Source organism: Kogia breviceps, chromosome 10, assembly GCF_026419965.1.
Source record: "Kogia breviceps isolate mKogBre1 chromosome 10, mKogBre1 haplotype 1, whole genome shotgun sequence".
Lineage (NCBI taxonomy): Eukaryota > Metazoa > Chordata > Mammalia > Artiodactyla > Physeteridae > Kogia > Kogia breviceps.
Genome location: NC_081319.1, coordinates 72,896,347 through 72,913,321, shown reverse-complemented (window position 1 = coordinate 72,913,321; position 16,975 = coordinate 72,896,347). Strand labels below are relative to the sequence as shown.

The 16,975-nt window shown below is 42.5% G+C and overlaps 1 protein-coding gene across 1 annotated transcript; it reads left to right on the top strand.

Annotated features, from left to right (window-relative positions):
* Nucleotides 1-526: 526 nt before the first annotated feature.
* SAYSD1 (SAYSVFN motif domain containing 1) lies at nt 527-6,904 on the top strand. Its single transcript, XM_059077221.2, has 2 exons — nt 527-819; nt 6,118-6,904. Exons 1-2 carry the CDS (start codon nt 613-615, stop codon nt 6,466-6,468), a joined length of 558 nt encoding a protein of 185 aa, XP_058933204.1. The 5' UTR covers nt 527-612; the 3' UTR covers nt 6,469-6,904.
* Nucleotides 6,905-16,975: the final 10,071 nt, after the last annotated feature.

Sequence of the window (16,975 nt, the reverse complement as noted above, 5' to 3'; positions counted from 1 at the left end):
TCCCTGAAGTGAGATGGAGCACAACAGAGCTTAGCCCGGGGCAAGAGAGAGGAACAGTATGGCAGCCTTTATGCTCTAGATTTTTTTTTTTTTTTGGCTGCATTGGGTCTTTGTTGCAGTGAGTGGGCTTCTCATTGGGGTGGCTTCTCTTGTTGCAGAGCACGGGCTCTAGGCACGTGGGCTTCAGTAGTTGTGGCTCGCGGGCAATAGGGCGCAGGCTCAGTAGTTGTGGCACGGGCTGAGTTGCTCCGTGGCACGTGGGATCTTCCTGGACCAGGGCTCGAACCCGTGTCCCCTGCATTGGTAGGTGGATTCTTAACCACTGCGCCACCAGGGAAGCCCCTATGCTCTAGATTCTTAACCACATAGTTTGACGACGTGAACGCCGCGTCCACGCGCTTGGAGGGAACAACTAGCTGTACATTCAGCTCATCGAACGTCACAAACTCGTCGAACGCCCGGCCTGGACCCCAGGCCCCCAACGCGCACGCGCAGCATACAGCCGCCGCTACGCAGGCGCACTGCAGCCTTGCGCCAGGCAAAGCGGAGATAGGTGTCCCTGCGAGCGGGCGCGCGCGCGTTCTCGGGAGCGCAGGAAACAGGGTGCGCGCTATGGAGAGGCGGTTAGCTGAGTTCCGGGAGGCCCGGAAGCGAGCCGGGCTGGCGGCCGAACTCAGCACTTCGAGGCAGCGTGCACAAACCTCGGGAGAGAAGGCGGAAGCAGCTGCGACTCCAAAGGCAGCCCCAGGCTGGCTAAAACGGTTCCTGGTGTGGAAACTGAGGCCCGCGAGTGGCCAGGCCCAGCCCAGCCTCGCTCAGGTGAGAGGAACGAGGCCTCATTCCTGGGTACCTGGCTTCTGAGCCTCCGACTTGGCCTCTCGGGCAGCTCCGCCGAGGCCCCGCCCCGCCACGCCACCACGTGGTGGCAAACCCCCCAGCCCCCCACCTTGCTGCATCAAGGAGCGGCCCGGCCTGCCAGCCACGGTCCCTCCACAGCTTTCCAGCAGGGCCTTCGGGGGCGGGGTGGGGCTGCTGGCGCCTCCCGCCAGCTAGGGGGCGGGCCCCTCGCGTCTCCAGCCTCTCGCATGGGCCCTGATGAGTGGCTTCCACAATTTCCTTCCAGTCCGCGACCCACGCAGCTCCGACTCCAGGCTTGAAGCGAGGGTCTGGGATCCTGGAAGGAAGGACCTCTGCCCTTGTGTTATTCACAGCGAGTTATCGTTGTGCCCCCGGTGGCTTTGGGAACCCTCTCCACAACGGTGTTGAGTCACAGCCCTCTGCTAATGGAGGGTAAAAGGTCTAATTGGATTCTGATAAAAAGTGGCAGTAATTAAAGCTTCATTTGATTTCGCACCTGGGCCACATGCAGCCAGTCGCCCAAAGAGCCTGCTCTTTAGAAATGGCATTTGAATACAAAATTCGCAAAAGTGTGGTAACTGTAACTGCCCGTGGTGGCATGTACCTTTGTGTCACTATTGAACTAGCAAGCCCTATTCAAGTTTAACAATGAATGTTCAAGGCGAAGACAATATATAGATTAGTATGATCTCCTTTTCACCATGTGAGTCTTTGGTAATTTCCTATTCATGTCTCAGTATCTTCGTTTTCACTATGAGTAAGGTGGCAGGTGATGACTTGAGTGTGAGATTGGAGCATCTATGTGGGAATACAGGACAAAACATCAGGGGGATGTCTGTGCTGTGAGGCAATCTGTGACGTGGCCTCTGTCCCTCCCAAGTGCAGTAACAGCCAAAAAATTCCTTTTGAAAATTAAAATGTACCTTACTCCTCTTAAAATTACTTCAGTTCATCTATCATTGGACCACATCTGGTTTTAAGGAATTTTTTTTTTTTTTTTGTAATCAAGGAGAGCTTACTGTTACTCAGTTTGGATTAGATATTATTCTTCATGACACGCAGGGTTCCAGCTGACTTGCAGAAAGAGAGTGCAGCAGGTTTCAAACAATCCATTTCCTTGCATGCAGTTTGTCTCAGGATGACTTTATTGTTGATTAGAACTCAGTGAGCACAATTGCTTAGGATTTTATTTATTTATTTTTAAATAAATTTATTTTATTTTATTTATTTTATTTTTGGCTGTGTTGGGTCTTTGTTGCTGCGCATGGGCTATCCCCTGTTGGGGCAAGCAGGGGCTACTCTTCGTGGTTTCTCCTTGTGGTGGCTTCTCCTGTTGTGGAGCACGGCTCTAGGCACGTGGGCTCAGTAGTTGTGGCTTGTGGGCTCTTGAGCACAGGCTCAGCAGCTCTGACACACGGGCTTAGTTGCTCCATGGTATGTGGGATCTTCCCAGACCAGGGCTCGAACCCGTGTCCCCTGAATTGGCAGGCAGATTCTTAACCACTGTGCCACCAGGGAAGTCCCTGGTTAGGATTTTAGAATCCATTTCCTCTACCTCTTTTCCTCTCCCAGTTACAAAATAGTATCTAGTCCACACAATGAGTTTTGACTGTATGTCTCATTTCCAAAGGAATATGAGATCATTGAGTTGGATCCAGAGAAGCTGAACTTGGAGAAAGTTTTCATTATTAAAAACCCAAAAGCTAATGGCCTGACAAAGGGATGAGAGGAAATGCTGGACCTCCAGTGCTTCTTATTAATTACTCTGTTTTTCATAAGGAACTTTGAAGCTCATTTTCATTGACTCAGCTACCATCCCTGGGTTTGTTCTGGTGTGAAATTCTCATTAAACTGCTTTTTTTCTCCCCTAATTTATAATCTATCTCTACCTAATAATTTAGGTGGCACACAGTGGCTTGTCAGAGATTTCTTTAACCTTCTGTTTCTAATTGCTTCTTTTTGCTGGCCATTGACAAGGAAGCATCCACCTCCTCCTTCCCTCACTCTTGAATTTAGCTTGGGGAAAAGCAGTCCACTAAAATAAAATATTTCTTTCTGTGACAAGTGTCTACCACATTAGGACAGAAATGACTGTAACTTTAAAAAAATCCTGCCAAGCCGCCCCCCCCACCCCCATCTCCCTCCCAGGCCCCCAGTGCACCATCTAGCCCCAAGGTCCACTGCCCACAGTCATCCTGCGATTCCTCCCCTCCAAGCCTTGGCTCAGGTTGGCCCACTGCTCAAATACTCTCCTTCTTTGGCGTCACCTGGCCAAGCACAGCCTTTGCATCACCCCCTCAAATCCAGGAGTCCTCTTTTAACTATTCCTTTTCCCCCATCAGCATTCATTGATTCAATTTAATCCTATCATGTGCCCACTATGTTCCAGCTGCTTTCCTGTATCCCAGGAGACAGTGTGATAAAGACAAAGCCCTGCTCTCACAGAACTTGCCTTTGAGTTGAAAGAACAGAATGATAAATGCTACAAAAAGGTGTGTGTGTGTGGGGACCCAGGGTGCTGTGATAGTGTGAATCGGGGGTGAGGGATGCAGAGTGCCACTTTAAATTGGGTGGGCAGGGAGGACTTACTGAGGAGGTGACCTCACCATTTTCATAAGAAGGAGCCACTTTTGCAGAAACCTGGAACAGGCCAAGGGTCCATGTGGTGACATTTTTACTAAGGTTTGTAGAAGAGGGAGCCAGCCAGGTGGTGTGAGGGGAAGGGGCTTTCCTCTCAGAGGGAACCACAAGTGCAAAGGCCCTGAGGTGGGAAGCAGCTTGGTATTCAAGGAATGGAATTCCCTTCCCTAAGCTGCACCATATGTACTGTGGTGACCACAAACGCTTCCACACACAGCTTTTACAGCAGAAGGCACACTGGTTCTAAAACATGCCAAATGAGGCAGAGGAATTTCCTTATCCCCCCTCTTTGTTTGTTCCCTTTGCCAGTTCATTTAACCCCCTACCCCACCTCATCTCCTTCTAGCTCTCTAACCCTTCCCCTTACCACCCCCCATAAAGACCCTAATTAAGTAAAAAGGGCTTTGGAGGGAGATCATCCTAGGATGCTAGACCAAACTCATCTCTGCCTGTCACCAGCCGTGTGACTTTAGGGGAGCTGCTTACACCTCAGAGTTTTCTTATCAGTAAATTGAGAATAATAATACTTGCTTGCTGGATTACAGGAGATCAGGCATTTTGAAGGCACTCAGTAAATGGTGGCCATAGCATTATTCTTGTTATACTCTTCAATAATAAAATAAATTCAGTCTACTGTGAGTTTCAAGTCGTACACATTTAAGATGTATTCTGTATCCATCATTTCTCTCCGTCTTCCATGTCACCACCCTAATCTCTGCCTGATCCTGTCTTTCTGGGCCTCCTGCGTGAGCTACTAACAATTTCCTTTCTTCTACTCTTGCAGCCCATTTTCTGCCTGGCAGCCAGAATAGTCTTAAATATTAATCAGATTGTATTAGTTCCCTGCTAAGACCTTCAGTGATTTCCCTATTGTGCACACTGGTTAAATCTGAAAGGGACATTTATTTGTTTAATAAATGTGTGTGTTTGTGTGTGGGAGGTTGTTGATTATATGTTAAGAACCTTTCCAATCTAATGGAAAAGGTAATAATTACAATATTGATACTAAAAATCAAGGGTTTAACAATGTAGAATTTCTGAAGCAACATAAATCAGATGACCTGTATTTTTAATCAAGACCAAATAATATTTGTGGCCCCTTTTAAATTGCCACGTGAAGAGTAAGAGATATAATTGAATAAATGATCTAAAAGTCTGCTGTGTATTGAGAACTTATGTGTGGGGTACTGTGTTTGGCTCTGGATACACCAGAAGATAATAAATGGTAGCTTGGGGCCTCATGCAACAATCTAGGGACACATGTGACCTATATTAAAAGAGAGACACTTGAATGACGAATAGTTTGGTGCTCAGTGAGAAACAGCCAGTCAGAGCTCTGGGTGGCAGAGGGGACACCCTCCTTGATGGCCCAGGAGGTCGGGGCATAAACAGTTCACCAGTCATGCTTGCGTGGAGGAAGCAGGTTGCTGAGGAATGGAGAGGAAGCAGAGGCTATTCCTGGCCACAAAGGGGCAATGTCTTTGCGTTGTAAGACCAGTTGAACTGGAGTAGAGGGTTCATTTATAGAGCAATAGATATTGGATCATGTTGTTCAGAAAATTTTTAGACCACTGTTTTACAAACTGCAAGTCATGACTCATTAGTGGGTGGTGAAATCAATTTAGAGGATCTAGTCCTCTGTTAAAACTAAATTTAAAAAAATAGAATAGAAAATCAAAGCGTCATATGTAAGGAAGGTATTTGTTGATTTGTGATCTTTTTTGCCCCTGATGTATATGTGTGGGGATGCAGTACAAAATGTATTTCTTATTGTGGGTCATACCCAAAAAAGTTTGGAAAATACTGGACTGGAGATCAAGCACCCTAAAGCTCCTTAAATACCTGTGTCTCCCATTAGCACACAGTGCAGGGGCCTGTGTACTGGCATTTCTGTCTGTTGAGTGAATGCAAGGCCTTGGATTCCAGCCCAAGGAGTTTAAATTTTAACCCGTAGGCAATTAAATTTTGTCAAAGGTTTGTGAGCAGGGGGTTGATGGGTGTTTTAGCAGGTCCATTTAGCAGCTGTACATAGGATGGTTTGGGGAGGGAAGAGTTAGGAGGTGGGGAGTCCAGTTAGGAGATCCTGGGGGTATGTAGGATGGTCACAGGGGGTGGAAAGATTGTGGCTATAACAGTGACTTTCTTTTTAATGTGTGGAAGGGATTTTTGTTTCCTGTTTCTGGTGTAGTCTTCATTTTAGAATTATGTCACTCAGCAAAATCTTAGCTCCTTTAGACAAATCAGCAAACATATATTGATTCTGTGTGGGAAGCATGTGGTCACTGCCTTATCAATTACAGGGGAGTTTCTGTACCAGGCACAAATTAGCTCCTATTAGCAACAGATTAATCTGAGGAAATGTCTGCCTCAGATGGGAATCCCTCTGAACGCTGTAAGGATTTCATCGGGTCACATCTCACTGATCAGTTTTGATTCTGTTGGAGCAGAATGCATAGGAGCTCTTTGGAGATGGTTGTCTCAGAGAGCAGGGCAAGAAAATAGAAACAGATGAGCCAGAAGCCTTTCCCGAGCAAGGACAGCTGTCTCTCCAGATCGGTTTTCATCCTCCTGGCCCCACTGCCCATTATTCTTACTTTGGTTTGTTTGTGTGTGTCCTAGGGAGTGGCTCGGCCCGGGGGCCGCGCATCACAGCCACCGGGGAATCCAGCCGAGCCTCCGCCGGCCCCGCCCCGGCAGGACCAGTCTCTCCTGACCAACATCACCTTCTTGAAGGTGCTCCTCTGGTTGGTCCTGCTGGGACTGTTTGTGCAACTGGAATTTGGCCTGGCCTATTTTGTCCTGTCCCTCTTCTATTGGATGTATGTGGGGACACGAGGCCCCGAGGAGAAGATGGAGGGGGAGAAGAGCGCGTACTCCGTGTTCAACCCGGGCTGCGAGGCCATCCAGGGTACCCTGACTGCCGAGCAGCTGGAGCGCGAGCTGCATTTGCGACCCCTGCAGGGGAGATAGGACCAGCCCTGCTGTCGGCTGGCCTCCCAAGGTCCTTTCACCCCTGGGGCACCGACTTGTGTGTTTGACTGACAGCTTGCGGGTCAGTTCTGTGACCCTGCAGTTCCACACTCTTTCCCCCCGATCTCCTGCTGCAGTTTTATATCAGAACTTCTTTTTGGTCTTGGTGAAACTCCCCGGAAGACACTCACTGTGGGTCTGATGCAATTTATAAAAATTACACGCTTAAGAAAGGAGACCTGTTTGTCTCTTTATTTGAGAGAGGTGATTTTTAGAGCACCAAGAGGGCATTGGGAAGATAACTGTTTAAAATATCCAGCTGTTTGAAGTAATCGTTTGGTACATCAAGACTGTATAAAATAAATATTCTCTTTAAATCTTTTTTAAATCAATTTATTTTTCATTGAAGTATAGTTGATTTATAATGTGTTAGTTTCACGTGTTCAGCAAAATGTTTCAGATATATATTCTTTTGCAGATTCGTTTCCCATATAGGTTATTATAAAATAATTTTATAATAAAATATAATTTTATATTATAAAATATCGAGTATAGTTCCCTGTACTACATAGTAGGTCCTTGTTTATCTGTTTTATATATAGTAGTATGTATCTGCTAATTCCAAATTCCTATTTTATCTCCCCCCCCCCCCCCCCCGATCTTTCCTCTTTGGTAACCATAAATTTGTTTTCTATGTCTGTGAGTCTGTTTCTGTTTTGTAAATAAGTTCATTTGTATCATTTTTCAGATTCCACATATAAGTGATAGCATATGGTATTTGTCTTTCTCTTTCTGACTTACTTCACTTAGTATGATAATCTGTAGGTCCATCCATCCATGTTGCTGCAAATGGCATTATTTCATTCTTTTTTATGGCTGAGTAGTATTCCATTGTGTGTATATATATCACATCTTCTTTATCCATTCCTCTGTTGATGGACAATTTAGGTTGCTTCCATATCTTGGCTATTGTAAATAGTGCTGCAGTGAAGAAGGGTATGGTACATGTATCTTTTTGTTGTTGTTCTTGTTTTTTTGAATTTTATTTTATTTTTTTATACAGCAGGTTCTTATTAGTTATCAGTTTTATACATATTAGTTTATATATGTCAATCCCAATCTCCCAGTTCATCACACCACCACCCCCATCCCCTGCTGCTTCCCCCCCTTGGTGTCGATTTGTTTGTTCTCTACATCTGTGTTTCTATTTCTGCCCTGCAAACTGGTTCATCTGTACCATTCTTCTAGGTTCCACATATATGCATTAATATACGATATTTGTTTTTCTCTTTCTGACTTAACTTCACTCTGTATGACAGTCTCTAGATTCATCCACGTCTCTACAAATGACCCAATTTCATTCCTTTTTATGGCTGAGTAATATTGTATATATGTACCACATCTTCTTTATCCATTTGTCTGTGGATGGGCATTTAGGTTGCTTCCATGACCTGGCTATTGTAAGTAGCGCAGCAGTGACCATTGGGGTGCATATGTCTTTTTTTTTTTTTTTTTTTTTTTTTTGTGGTACACGGGCCTCTCACTGTTGTGGCCTCTCCCGCCGCGGAGCACAGGCTCCGGACACGCAGGCTCAGCGGCAATGGCTCACGGGCCCAGCCGCTCCGCGGCACGTGGGATCTTCCTGGACCGGGGCATGAACTCGCGTCCCCTGCATCGGCAGGTGGACTCTCAACCACTGCGCCACCAGGGAAGCCCTGCATATGTCTTTTTGAATTATGGTTTTCTCTGGGTATATGCCCAGTAGTGGGATGGCTGGGTCATATGGTAATTCTATTTTTAGTTAGTTTTTTTTTTTTGCTGTATGCAGGCCTCTCACTGCTGTGGCCTCTCCCGTTGCAGAGCACAGGCTCTGGATGCGCAGGCTCAGCGGCCATGGCTCACGGGCCTAGCAGCTCCATGGCATGTGGGATCTTCCCGGACCGGGGCACGAACCCATGTCCCCTGCATTGGCAGGCGGACTCCCAACCACTGTGCCACCAGGGAAGCCCTATTTTTAGTTTTTTAAGGAACCTCCATGCTGTTCTCCATAGTGGCTGTATCAATTTACATTCCCACCAACAGTGCAAGAGGGTTCCCTTTTCTCCACACCCTCTCCAGCATTTGTTTTTTGTAGATTTTCTGATGATGCCCATTCTAACTGGTGTGAGGTGATACCTCATTGTAGTTTTGACTTGCATTTCTCTAATAATTAGTGATGTTGAACAGCTTTTCATGTGCTTCTTGGCCATCTGTATGTCTTCTTTGGAGAAATGTCTGTTTAGGTCTTCTGCCCATTTTTGGATTGGGTTGTTTGTTTTTTTAATATTGAGCTGCATGAGCTGTTTATATATTTTGGAGATTAATCCTTTGTCCGTTGATTCGTTTGCAAATATTTTCTCCCATTCTCAGGGTTGTCTTTTCGTCTTGTTTGTAGTATCCTTTGCTTTGCGGAAGCTTTTAAGTTTCATTAGGTCCCATTTGTTTATTTTTGTTTTTATTTCCATTACTCTAGGAGGTGGAACAAAAAAGATCTTGCTGTGATTTATGCCAAAGAGGGTTCTTCCTATGTTTTCCTCTAAGAGTTTTATAGTGTCCAGTCTTACATTTAGGTCTCTAATCGCATGTATCTTTTTGAATTATTGTTTTCTCCAGGTATATGCCCAGGATTGGGATTTCAGGATCATATGGCAACTCTGTTTTTAGTTTTTGAGGAACATCCGTACTGTTCTCCATAGTGGCTGCACCAATTTACATTCCCAACAACAGTGTAGGATGGTTCCCTTTCCTCCACACCCTCTCCAGCATTTATTATTTGTAGACTTTTTGATGATGGCTGTTCTGACTGGCGTGAGGTGATACCTCATTGTAGTTTTTAAAATTTATTTTTGGCTGTGTTGGGTCTTTGTTTCTGTGCGAGGGCTTTCCCTAGTTGCGGCAAGCGGGGGCCGCTCTTCATTGCGGTGCGTGGGCCTCTCACTGTCGTGGCCTCTTTTGTTGCAGAGCACAGGCTCCAGGCGTGCAGGCTCAGTGGTTGTGGCTCACGGGCCCAGTTGCTCTGCGGCATGTGGGATCTTCCCAGACCAGGGATCGAACCCGTGTCCCCTGCATTAGCAGGCACATTCTCAACCACTGCGCCACCAGGGAAGCCCCATCATTGTAGTTTTGATTTGCATTTCTACAATAATTAGCAATGTGGAGCATCTCTTCATGTGCCTTTTGGCCATCTGTATGTCTTCTTTGGAGAAATGTCTTTTTAGATCTTCTGCCCAGTTTTTGATTGGCTTGTTTGTTTTTTTGATATTGAGCTGCATGAGCTGTTTGTATATTTTGCTGATTAATCCATTGTCAGTTGGATCATCTGCGAATATTTTCTCCCATTCTGGAGGTTGTCTTTTTGTTTTATTTATGGTTTCCTTTGCTGTGTAAAAGATTTTAAGTTTAATTAGGTCCTGTTTATTTTTTTTTATTTCCATTATTGTAGGAGATGGACCTAAAAGGATATTGCTGCAATTTATGTCAGAGAATGTCCTGCCTATGTTTTACTTTAGGAGATTTATAGTATCTGGTTTTACATTTAGGTGTTTAATCCATTTTGAGTTTATTTTTGTGTATGGTGTTAGAGAGTGTTTCAATTTCATTCTTTTACAGGTAGCTGTCCACTTTTCCCAGCACCACTTATTGAAGAGACTGTCTTCTCTGGTGTACATTTTTGCCTCCTTTGTCATAGATTAATTGACCATAGGTGTATGGATTTATTTCTGGGCTTTCTGTCCTATTCCATTGAGCTATATTTCTGCTTTTGTGCCAGTACAATGCTCTTTTGATTACTGTAGCTGTGTAGTATAGTCTGAAGTCAGGGAGACTGATTCCTCCAGCTTTCTTTTTCTTTCCCAAGATTGCTTTGGTTTTTTGGGGTCTTTTGTGTTTCCATACAAATTTTTGTTGTTGTTGTTCTAGTTCTGTGAAAAATGCCATCGGTAATTTGATAGAGATTGCATTGAATCTGTAGATTGTCATGGGTAGTATAGTCATTTTAACAGTATTGATTCTTCCAACCCAAGAACATGGTATATCTTTCCATTTGTTTGTGTCATCTTTGATTTCTTTCTTCAGTGTCTTATAGTTTTTGGAGTACAGGTCTTTTGTCTCCTTAGGTAGGTTTATTCCTAGGTATTTTATTCTTTTTGATGCAATGGTAAATGGGATTGTTTCCTTAATTTCTCTTTCTGATCTTTTGTTGTTAGGGATAGAAATGCAACAGATTTCTGTGTATTAATTATGTATCCTACAACTTTACTGAATTCATTGATGAGCTCTAGTAGTTTTCTGATAGTGTCTTTAGGATTTTCTGTGTGTAGTATCATGTCATTTGCAAACAGTGACAGTTTTACGTCTTCTTTTCCACTTTGGATTCGTTTTATTTCTTTTTCTTCTTTGATTGCTGTGTCTAGGACTTCCAATACTATGTTGAACAAAAGTGGTGAGAGTGGGCATCCTTGTCTTGTTCCTGATCTTAGAGGAAATGCTTTCAGCTTTTCACCCTTGAGTATGATGTTAGCTGTGGGTTTGTCATATATGACCTTTATTCTGTTGAGGTAGTTTCCCTCTATGCCCACTTTCTGGAGAGGTTTTTTTTTTTTTTTAAATCATAAATGGATGTTAAATTTTACCAAAAGCTTTTAGTGCATCTATTGAGATGATCATATGGTTTTTATTCTTCAGTTTGTTAATGTGGTGTATCACACTGATTGATTTGCGGATATTGAAAAATCCTTGCATCCCTGGGATAAATCCTACTTGATCATGGTGTATGATGTATTGTTGGACTCAGTTTGCTGTTATTTTGTTGAGAATTTTTGCATCTGTGTTCATCAGTGATATTAGCCTGTAATTTTCTTTTTTTGTGGTATCTTTGTCTGGTTTTGGTATCAGGGTGATGGTGTCCTCATAGAATGAGTTTGGGAGTGTTCCTTTCTCTGCAATTTTTTGGAATAGTTCCAGAAGGATAGGTGTTAACTCTTCTCGAAATGTTTGGTAGAATTCTCCTGTGAAGCCATCTGGTCCTGGACTTTTGTTTGTTGGGAGTTTTTAAATCACAGATTCAATTTCAGTACTTGTAATTGGTCTGTTCATATTTTCTGTTACTTCCTGGTTCAGTCTTGAGAGATTGTACCTTTCTAAGAATTTGTCCATTTCTTCTAGGTTGTCCATTTTATTGGAATATAGTTGCCCATCGTGGTCTCTTATGGTCCTTTGTATTTCTATGGTGTTGGTTGTAACTTCTTCTTTTTCATTTCTAATTTTATTAATTTGGGCTCTCTCCCATTTTTTCTTGATGAGTCTTGCTAAAGGTTTATCAATTTTGTTTATCTTTTCAAAGAACGAGCTTTTAGTTTTATTGATCTTTTCTATTGTTTTTTTAGTCTCTGAACTTCATTTATTTCTGCTCTGATCTTTATGATTTATTCCCTTCTACTAACTTTGGGTTTTGTTTGTTCTTCTTTCCATCATTGCTTTAGATGTACAGTTAGGTTGCTTATTTGAGACTTTTCTTGTTTCCTGAGGTAAGCTTGTATTGCTATAAACTTCCCACTTAGAACTGCTTTTGCCACATCCCTTAGGTTTTGGATTGTTGTGTTTTTGTTTTCGTTTGTCTCTAGGTATTTTTTTACTTCCTCTTTAATTTCTTCAGTGACCCATTGGTTATTTAGTAGCATATTTTTTAGCCTCCATGTGTTCGTGTTTATTGCAGTTTTTTTCTTGTAGTTGATTTCTAATCTCATAGCATTATGGTCAGAAAAGATGCTTGATATGATTTCAGTTTTCTTAAATTTACTGAGGCTTGCTTTGTGGCCCAGCATGTGATCTATCCTGGAGAATGTTCCATGTGCACTTGAAAAGAATGTGTATTCTGCTGCTTTTGGATGGAACACTCTATACATAGCAATTAAGTCCATCTGCTCTAATGTGTCATTTAAGGCCTGGGTTTCCTTATTGATTTTATATCTCAATCATCTGTCCACTGATGTAAGTCGGGTGTTAAAGTCTCCCAGAATTTCTTATATATGTTAACACTTGTCTTATATATTGCCATATATAATTTACACCTTATATATTAAGGTGCCTTATATAATATATGCTTTATATGTTGAGGTGCTCCTATGTTGGGTGTATGTATGTTTACAATTGTTATATCTTCTTCTTGGATTGATCCCTTTATCGTTATGGAGAATCCTTCTTTGTCTCTTGTAACAGTCTTTATTTTGAAGGCTTTTTTGTCTGATAGGAGTATTGCTACTCTTTTGGTTTCCATTTGCATGGAATACCTTCTTCCATCCCCTCACTTTCAGTCTGTACGTGTTTCTAGATCTGAAGGGGGGGCTCTTGTAAACAGCATATATACAGGTCTTGTTTTGTATCCATTCAGCCAGTCTATGTCTTTTGGTAGGAGCATGTAATCTGTTTACATTTAAGGTAATTATCAATATGCATGTTCTTATTGCCATTTTGTGAATTATTTTGGATTTGTTTTTGTAGGTCTTTTTTCTCTCTTTCCTCTTTTGTTCTCTTGTGATTTGATAATTATTTTCAGTGTTGTGTTTGGATTCCTTTTTCTTTTTTGTGTGTATATTACAGACTTTTGGTTTGCAGTTACCATGAAGTTTTGATATAGAAGTCTATAAATACATGATGTTTTAAGTTGCTGATCTCTTAATTTCAAATGCATTTCAAATATCCTGCATTTGTACTCTGTTCTTCTCATGATTTCTGGCTTTGATATCATGTTTGTGTGTGGATGATTTCCTGCCTTTACTGTATGTTTGCCTTTACCAGTAAGGTTTCCCATTTCGTAACTTTCTTGTTTCCAGTTGTGGCCTTTTCTACCTAGGGAAGTTCCTTTAGCATTTGCTTTAAAGTTGGTTTGGTGGTGCTGAATTCTTTTAGCTTTTGCTTATCTGTAAAGCTTTTGATTTCTCCATCAGTCCAAATGAGAGCCTTGCTGGGTAGAGTATTCTTGGTTGTAGGTTTTTTCCTTTTATCACTTTAAATGTATCATGCCACTTCTTTCTGACCTGCAGAGATTCTGCTGAAAAATCAGCTGATAACCTCATGGGGATTCCTTTGTATGTTATTTGTTGCCTTTCCCTTATTGCTTTTATTATTTTCTCTTTGTCTTTAATTTTTGTCAGTTTGATTACTATGTGTCTCAGCATGTTCCTCCTTGGGTTAACCCTGCCTGGGACTCTCTGCACTTCCTGGACTTGGTTGACTGTTTCCTTTCCCATGTTAGGGAAGTTTTCAGCTATTATCTCGTCAAATATTTTCTCAGGCCCTTTCTCTCTCTTCTTCTTCTGGGATCCCTATAATGTGAATGTTGGTACATTTAATGTTGTCCCAGAGGTCTCTTAAACTGTCCTCATTTCTTTTCATTCTTTTTTCTTTCTTTTGTTCTGCAGCAGTGATTTCCCCCATTTTGTCTTCCAGCTCACTTATCTGTTCTTCTGCCTCATTTATTCTGCTGTTGACTCCTTCTACTGTATTTTTCATTTCAGTTATTATATTCTTCAACTCTCTTTGGTTCTTTATATTTTCTAATTCTTTGTTAAAATTTTCTTGTGACTTCTCAGACCATGCATCCATTCCTTTTCCAGGGTCTTGGATCGTCTTTATGATAATTACTGTGAAGTCTTTCTCTGGTAGATTGCCTATCTCCACTTCACTTAGTTGTTCTTCTGGTGTTTTGTCTTCTTCCCTCATCTGGAACGTATTCCTCTGCCATCTTATTTTGTCTGAATTTCTGTGTTTGTGGACTCAGTTCAACAGGCTGCCAGATTGTAGTATTCTTTCTTCTGCTGTCTGCCCCCTGGTGGGTGAGGCTGGTCTAGAGGCTTGTGTAGGCTTCCTGGTGGAAGGGACTGGTGCCTGCCCAATGGTGGGTAGAGCTGGGTCTTGGCCCTCTGGTGGGCAGGGCTGTGTCAAGGGGTGTGTCTAGATGTTTCTGTGGGTTCAGGAAGCCTTTAGGCAGCCTGTCTGCTGATGGGTGGAGCTGTGTTCCTGCCCTGTTGGTTCTTTGGCCTGAGGTGTCTCAGCACTGGAGCCTACAGGCTGTTGGGTGGGGTCAGGTCTTGGTGCCAAAATGGAGGCTTCCAGGAGAACTCATACTGATGAATAGTCTCTGGTACCTCCACCACCAGTGTCCTTGTTCTCACAGTGAGCCACAGCCACACCCTCCTGCCCCACTTCTTCAGGAGACCTCCAAGACCAGCAGGTAGGTCTGGCCCAGGCTCCTGTGAAGTCACTGCCTTTGCCCTGGGTCCTGGTACAACAAGACCTTTTATGCAGCCTCCAAGAATGGAGTCTCTCTTTCTCCCAGCCCTGTGGAGCTCCTGCAATCAAGCACCGCTGGCCTTCAAAGCCAAATGCTCTGGGGGCTCCTCCTCCCAATGCTTGACCTGTAGGCTGTGGAGCCTGGCAAGGTGCTCAGAGCTCTCACTCCCATTGGAGAACTTCTGTGATATAATTATTCTCCAGTCTCTGAGTCGCCTTCCCAGGTGGTATGGGATTTGATTACATTGTGAGGGAGCCCCTCCTACCATCTCGTCGTTTCTTCTTTATGTCTTTGGATGTGAAACATCTTTTTTTGGTACAATCCAATCTTTTTTATCAATAGTTGTTCAGCAGTTAGTTGTGGTTTTGGTATGCTTGTGAGAGAAAGTAAGCTCAAAGTCCTCCTACTCTGCCATCTTGTCCCTCTTTAAGTCTTTTCATATCATATTTATTTTTCCTGAAAAGTTTAAGTTGGAAATGTCTGGGATTTTTGGGTTTTGGGGTTTTTTTTCTTTCTGCCTTAAGTCTTGCTTTTTTGGTCATCAGTGCTATTGAAACATCTGCTTTTCAGAAACAGGCCCCCATCACCCATCACCATTTTCCATGCTCCTCGGTTATTCTGCTGCCACGCAGTGAAGGAAGATTAGAGAAGGCAGGGTTCTAAGTGACGAGTGTGGGGAGTGATTTCACAAAGTCAATATTGGTAGATATGGTAAGTGGCTATTAATGATGAATTCAGCAAGAAGAAATTCTTGAGTATGTACAAAGGGGAGCTCTGGAAGTGGAACTCCTGATTTATTGGCTGCTTGGGTTATTTCTTATATTCTAAAGACTTTAGAGTGAGCAGTGCCTTTGACTGTGGGCCTCTGGTGGGAAATTATGTAAATAGTGGTAATCAGCCACGCTTTGTGTTCCTGCCTCTTCCAGTGTGAAGTTAGAGTTTGGGCTCATTAAAATTGGGCAAAGCAAACCATTGAATACTTTCTTTTTTCTTTTTTTTTTTTTACTAGTCATACTGATTAGTAAGAGGACTCAAGCTTTAAAGTAATAGTTTTTTTTTCCAAATTTCATATTTTAAGAAATTTATGTCTCCTCAGTAGGTTTTCAGCTTCAGAATTCAGTTATTAATTCTTATATTGTAAAAATAATTTTATTGTCTAGGAGATGTTACTAAATAATGGTGGTCTATTTTCTTTTTTTATTCTTGCCTGATTTACTTATAGTAAAATCTTAATTTAAATTTAACTTTTATTCATTGAATGCCAGCACTCTGCTAGGTGTTTGAGATATAATAATTAAGAAAAGCAGGCATTTTCCCAGTTCTTGGAGCATATAGTCTAACTGGGAATGGAGTGGTGGACAAAATAAAACAAGCAATGCCAGTAATTGAGTGAGACGTTTCAGTTGTATCAGTAGAAGGCCTGCAGAGCAGATGTTCTCATGAATCACACTTTGTAGACAACTAACCCCATGTGTTTCAGCCCATGTTGAAAATTTACATGCATTGCTCCTCTCTAGCCCCTTGCTGATTGGGAGTTTGACTGTCTTTCAGAGTCATCCCTTGAGCTGAAGTTTCCTTTAGCTCATAAAGAAGTCTTCTCTTCTGTGACCCCTGTATGAACTGGACCTGTAGAAAGTATGGGAAACAGATGGAAACCCTATTAAACATGCAAATTTCTGTTGTATTTGCGATACATGATTTTGTCTCCTGATTTATTTTCTTAAGGCTTTCTCCATCTCCTTGATATTTTACTTGGACTTTTCCATTTCATAAAAACCAGATACCAAGAAGAAATATCCTTCCCTGATTAAAGGTTCACTGCATAGCTCAGGGTAATAAATACTGTTCTAGGAAAGAATTAATTTGTATTTTAAAAAATGTATAGTTCAAACTTTTACCTAAAACGAAGTGCCCGTAACTCTGAATTAGGAACATTTGGTCCAATTATTAATCCCAGCAAAGTAGAGACTTCTCTTAAGGACAGAAGAGACTCAATTTAGGAGCAGACCTGTCTAGTATTCTTTGAAAATGTAGCCATTTATAACAAGGTGGAGCCTGGATTGCCTTAAGCCCCCCTTTCATGGGATTTTCTGTGAGTGATTTGTCAACTCTCCTTGCTCACCTCTTCCCAGAGGTTGCATGTAAGGACAGCATTAACTTCTAGGAAAAGTGGAGTGT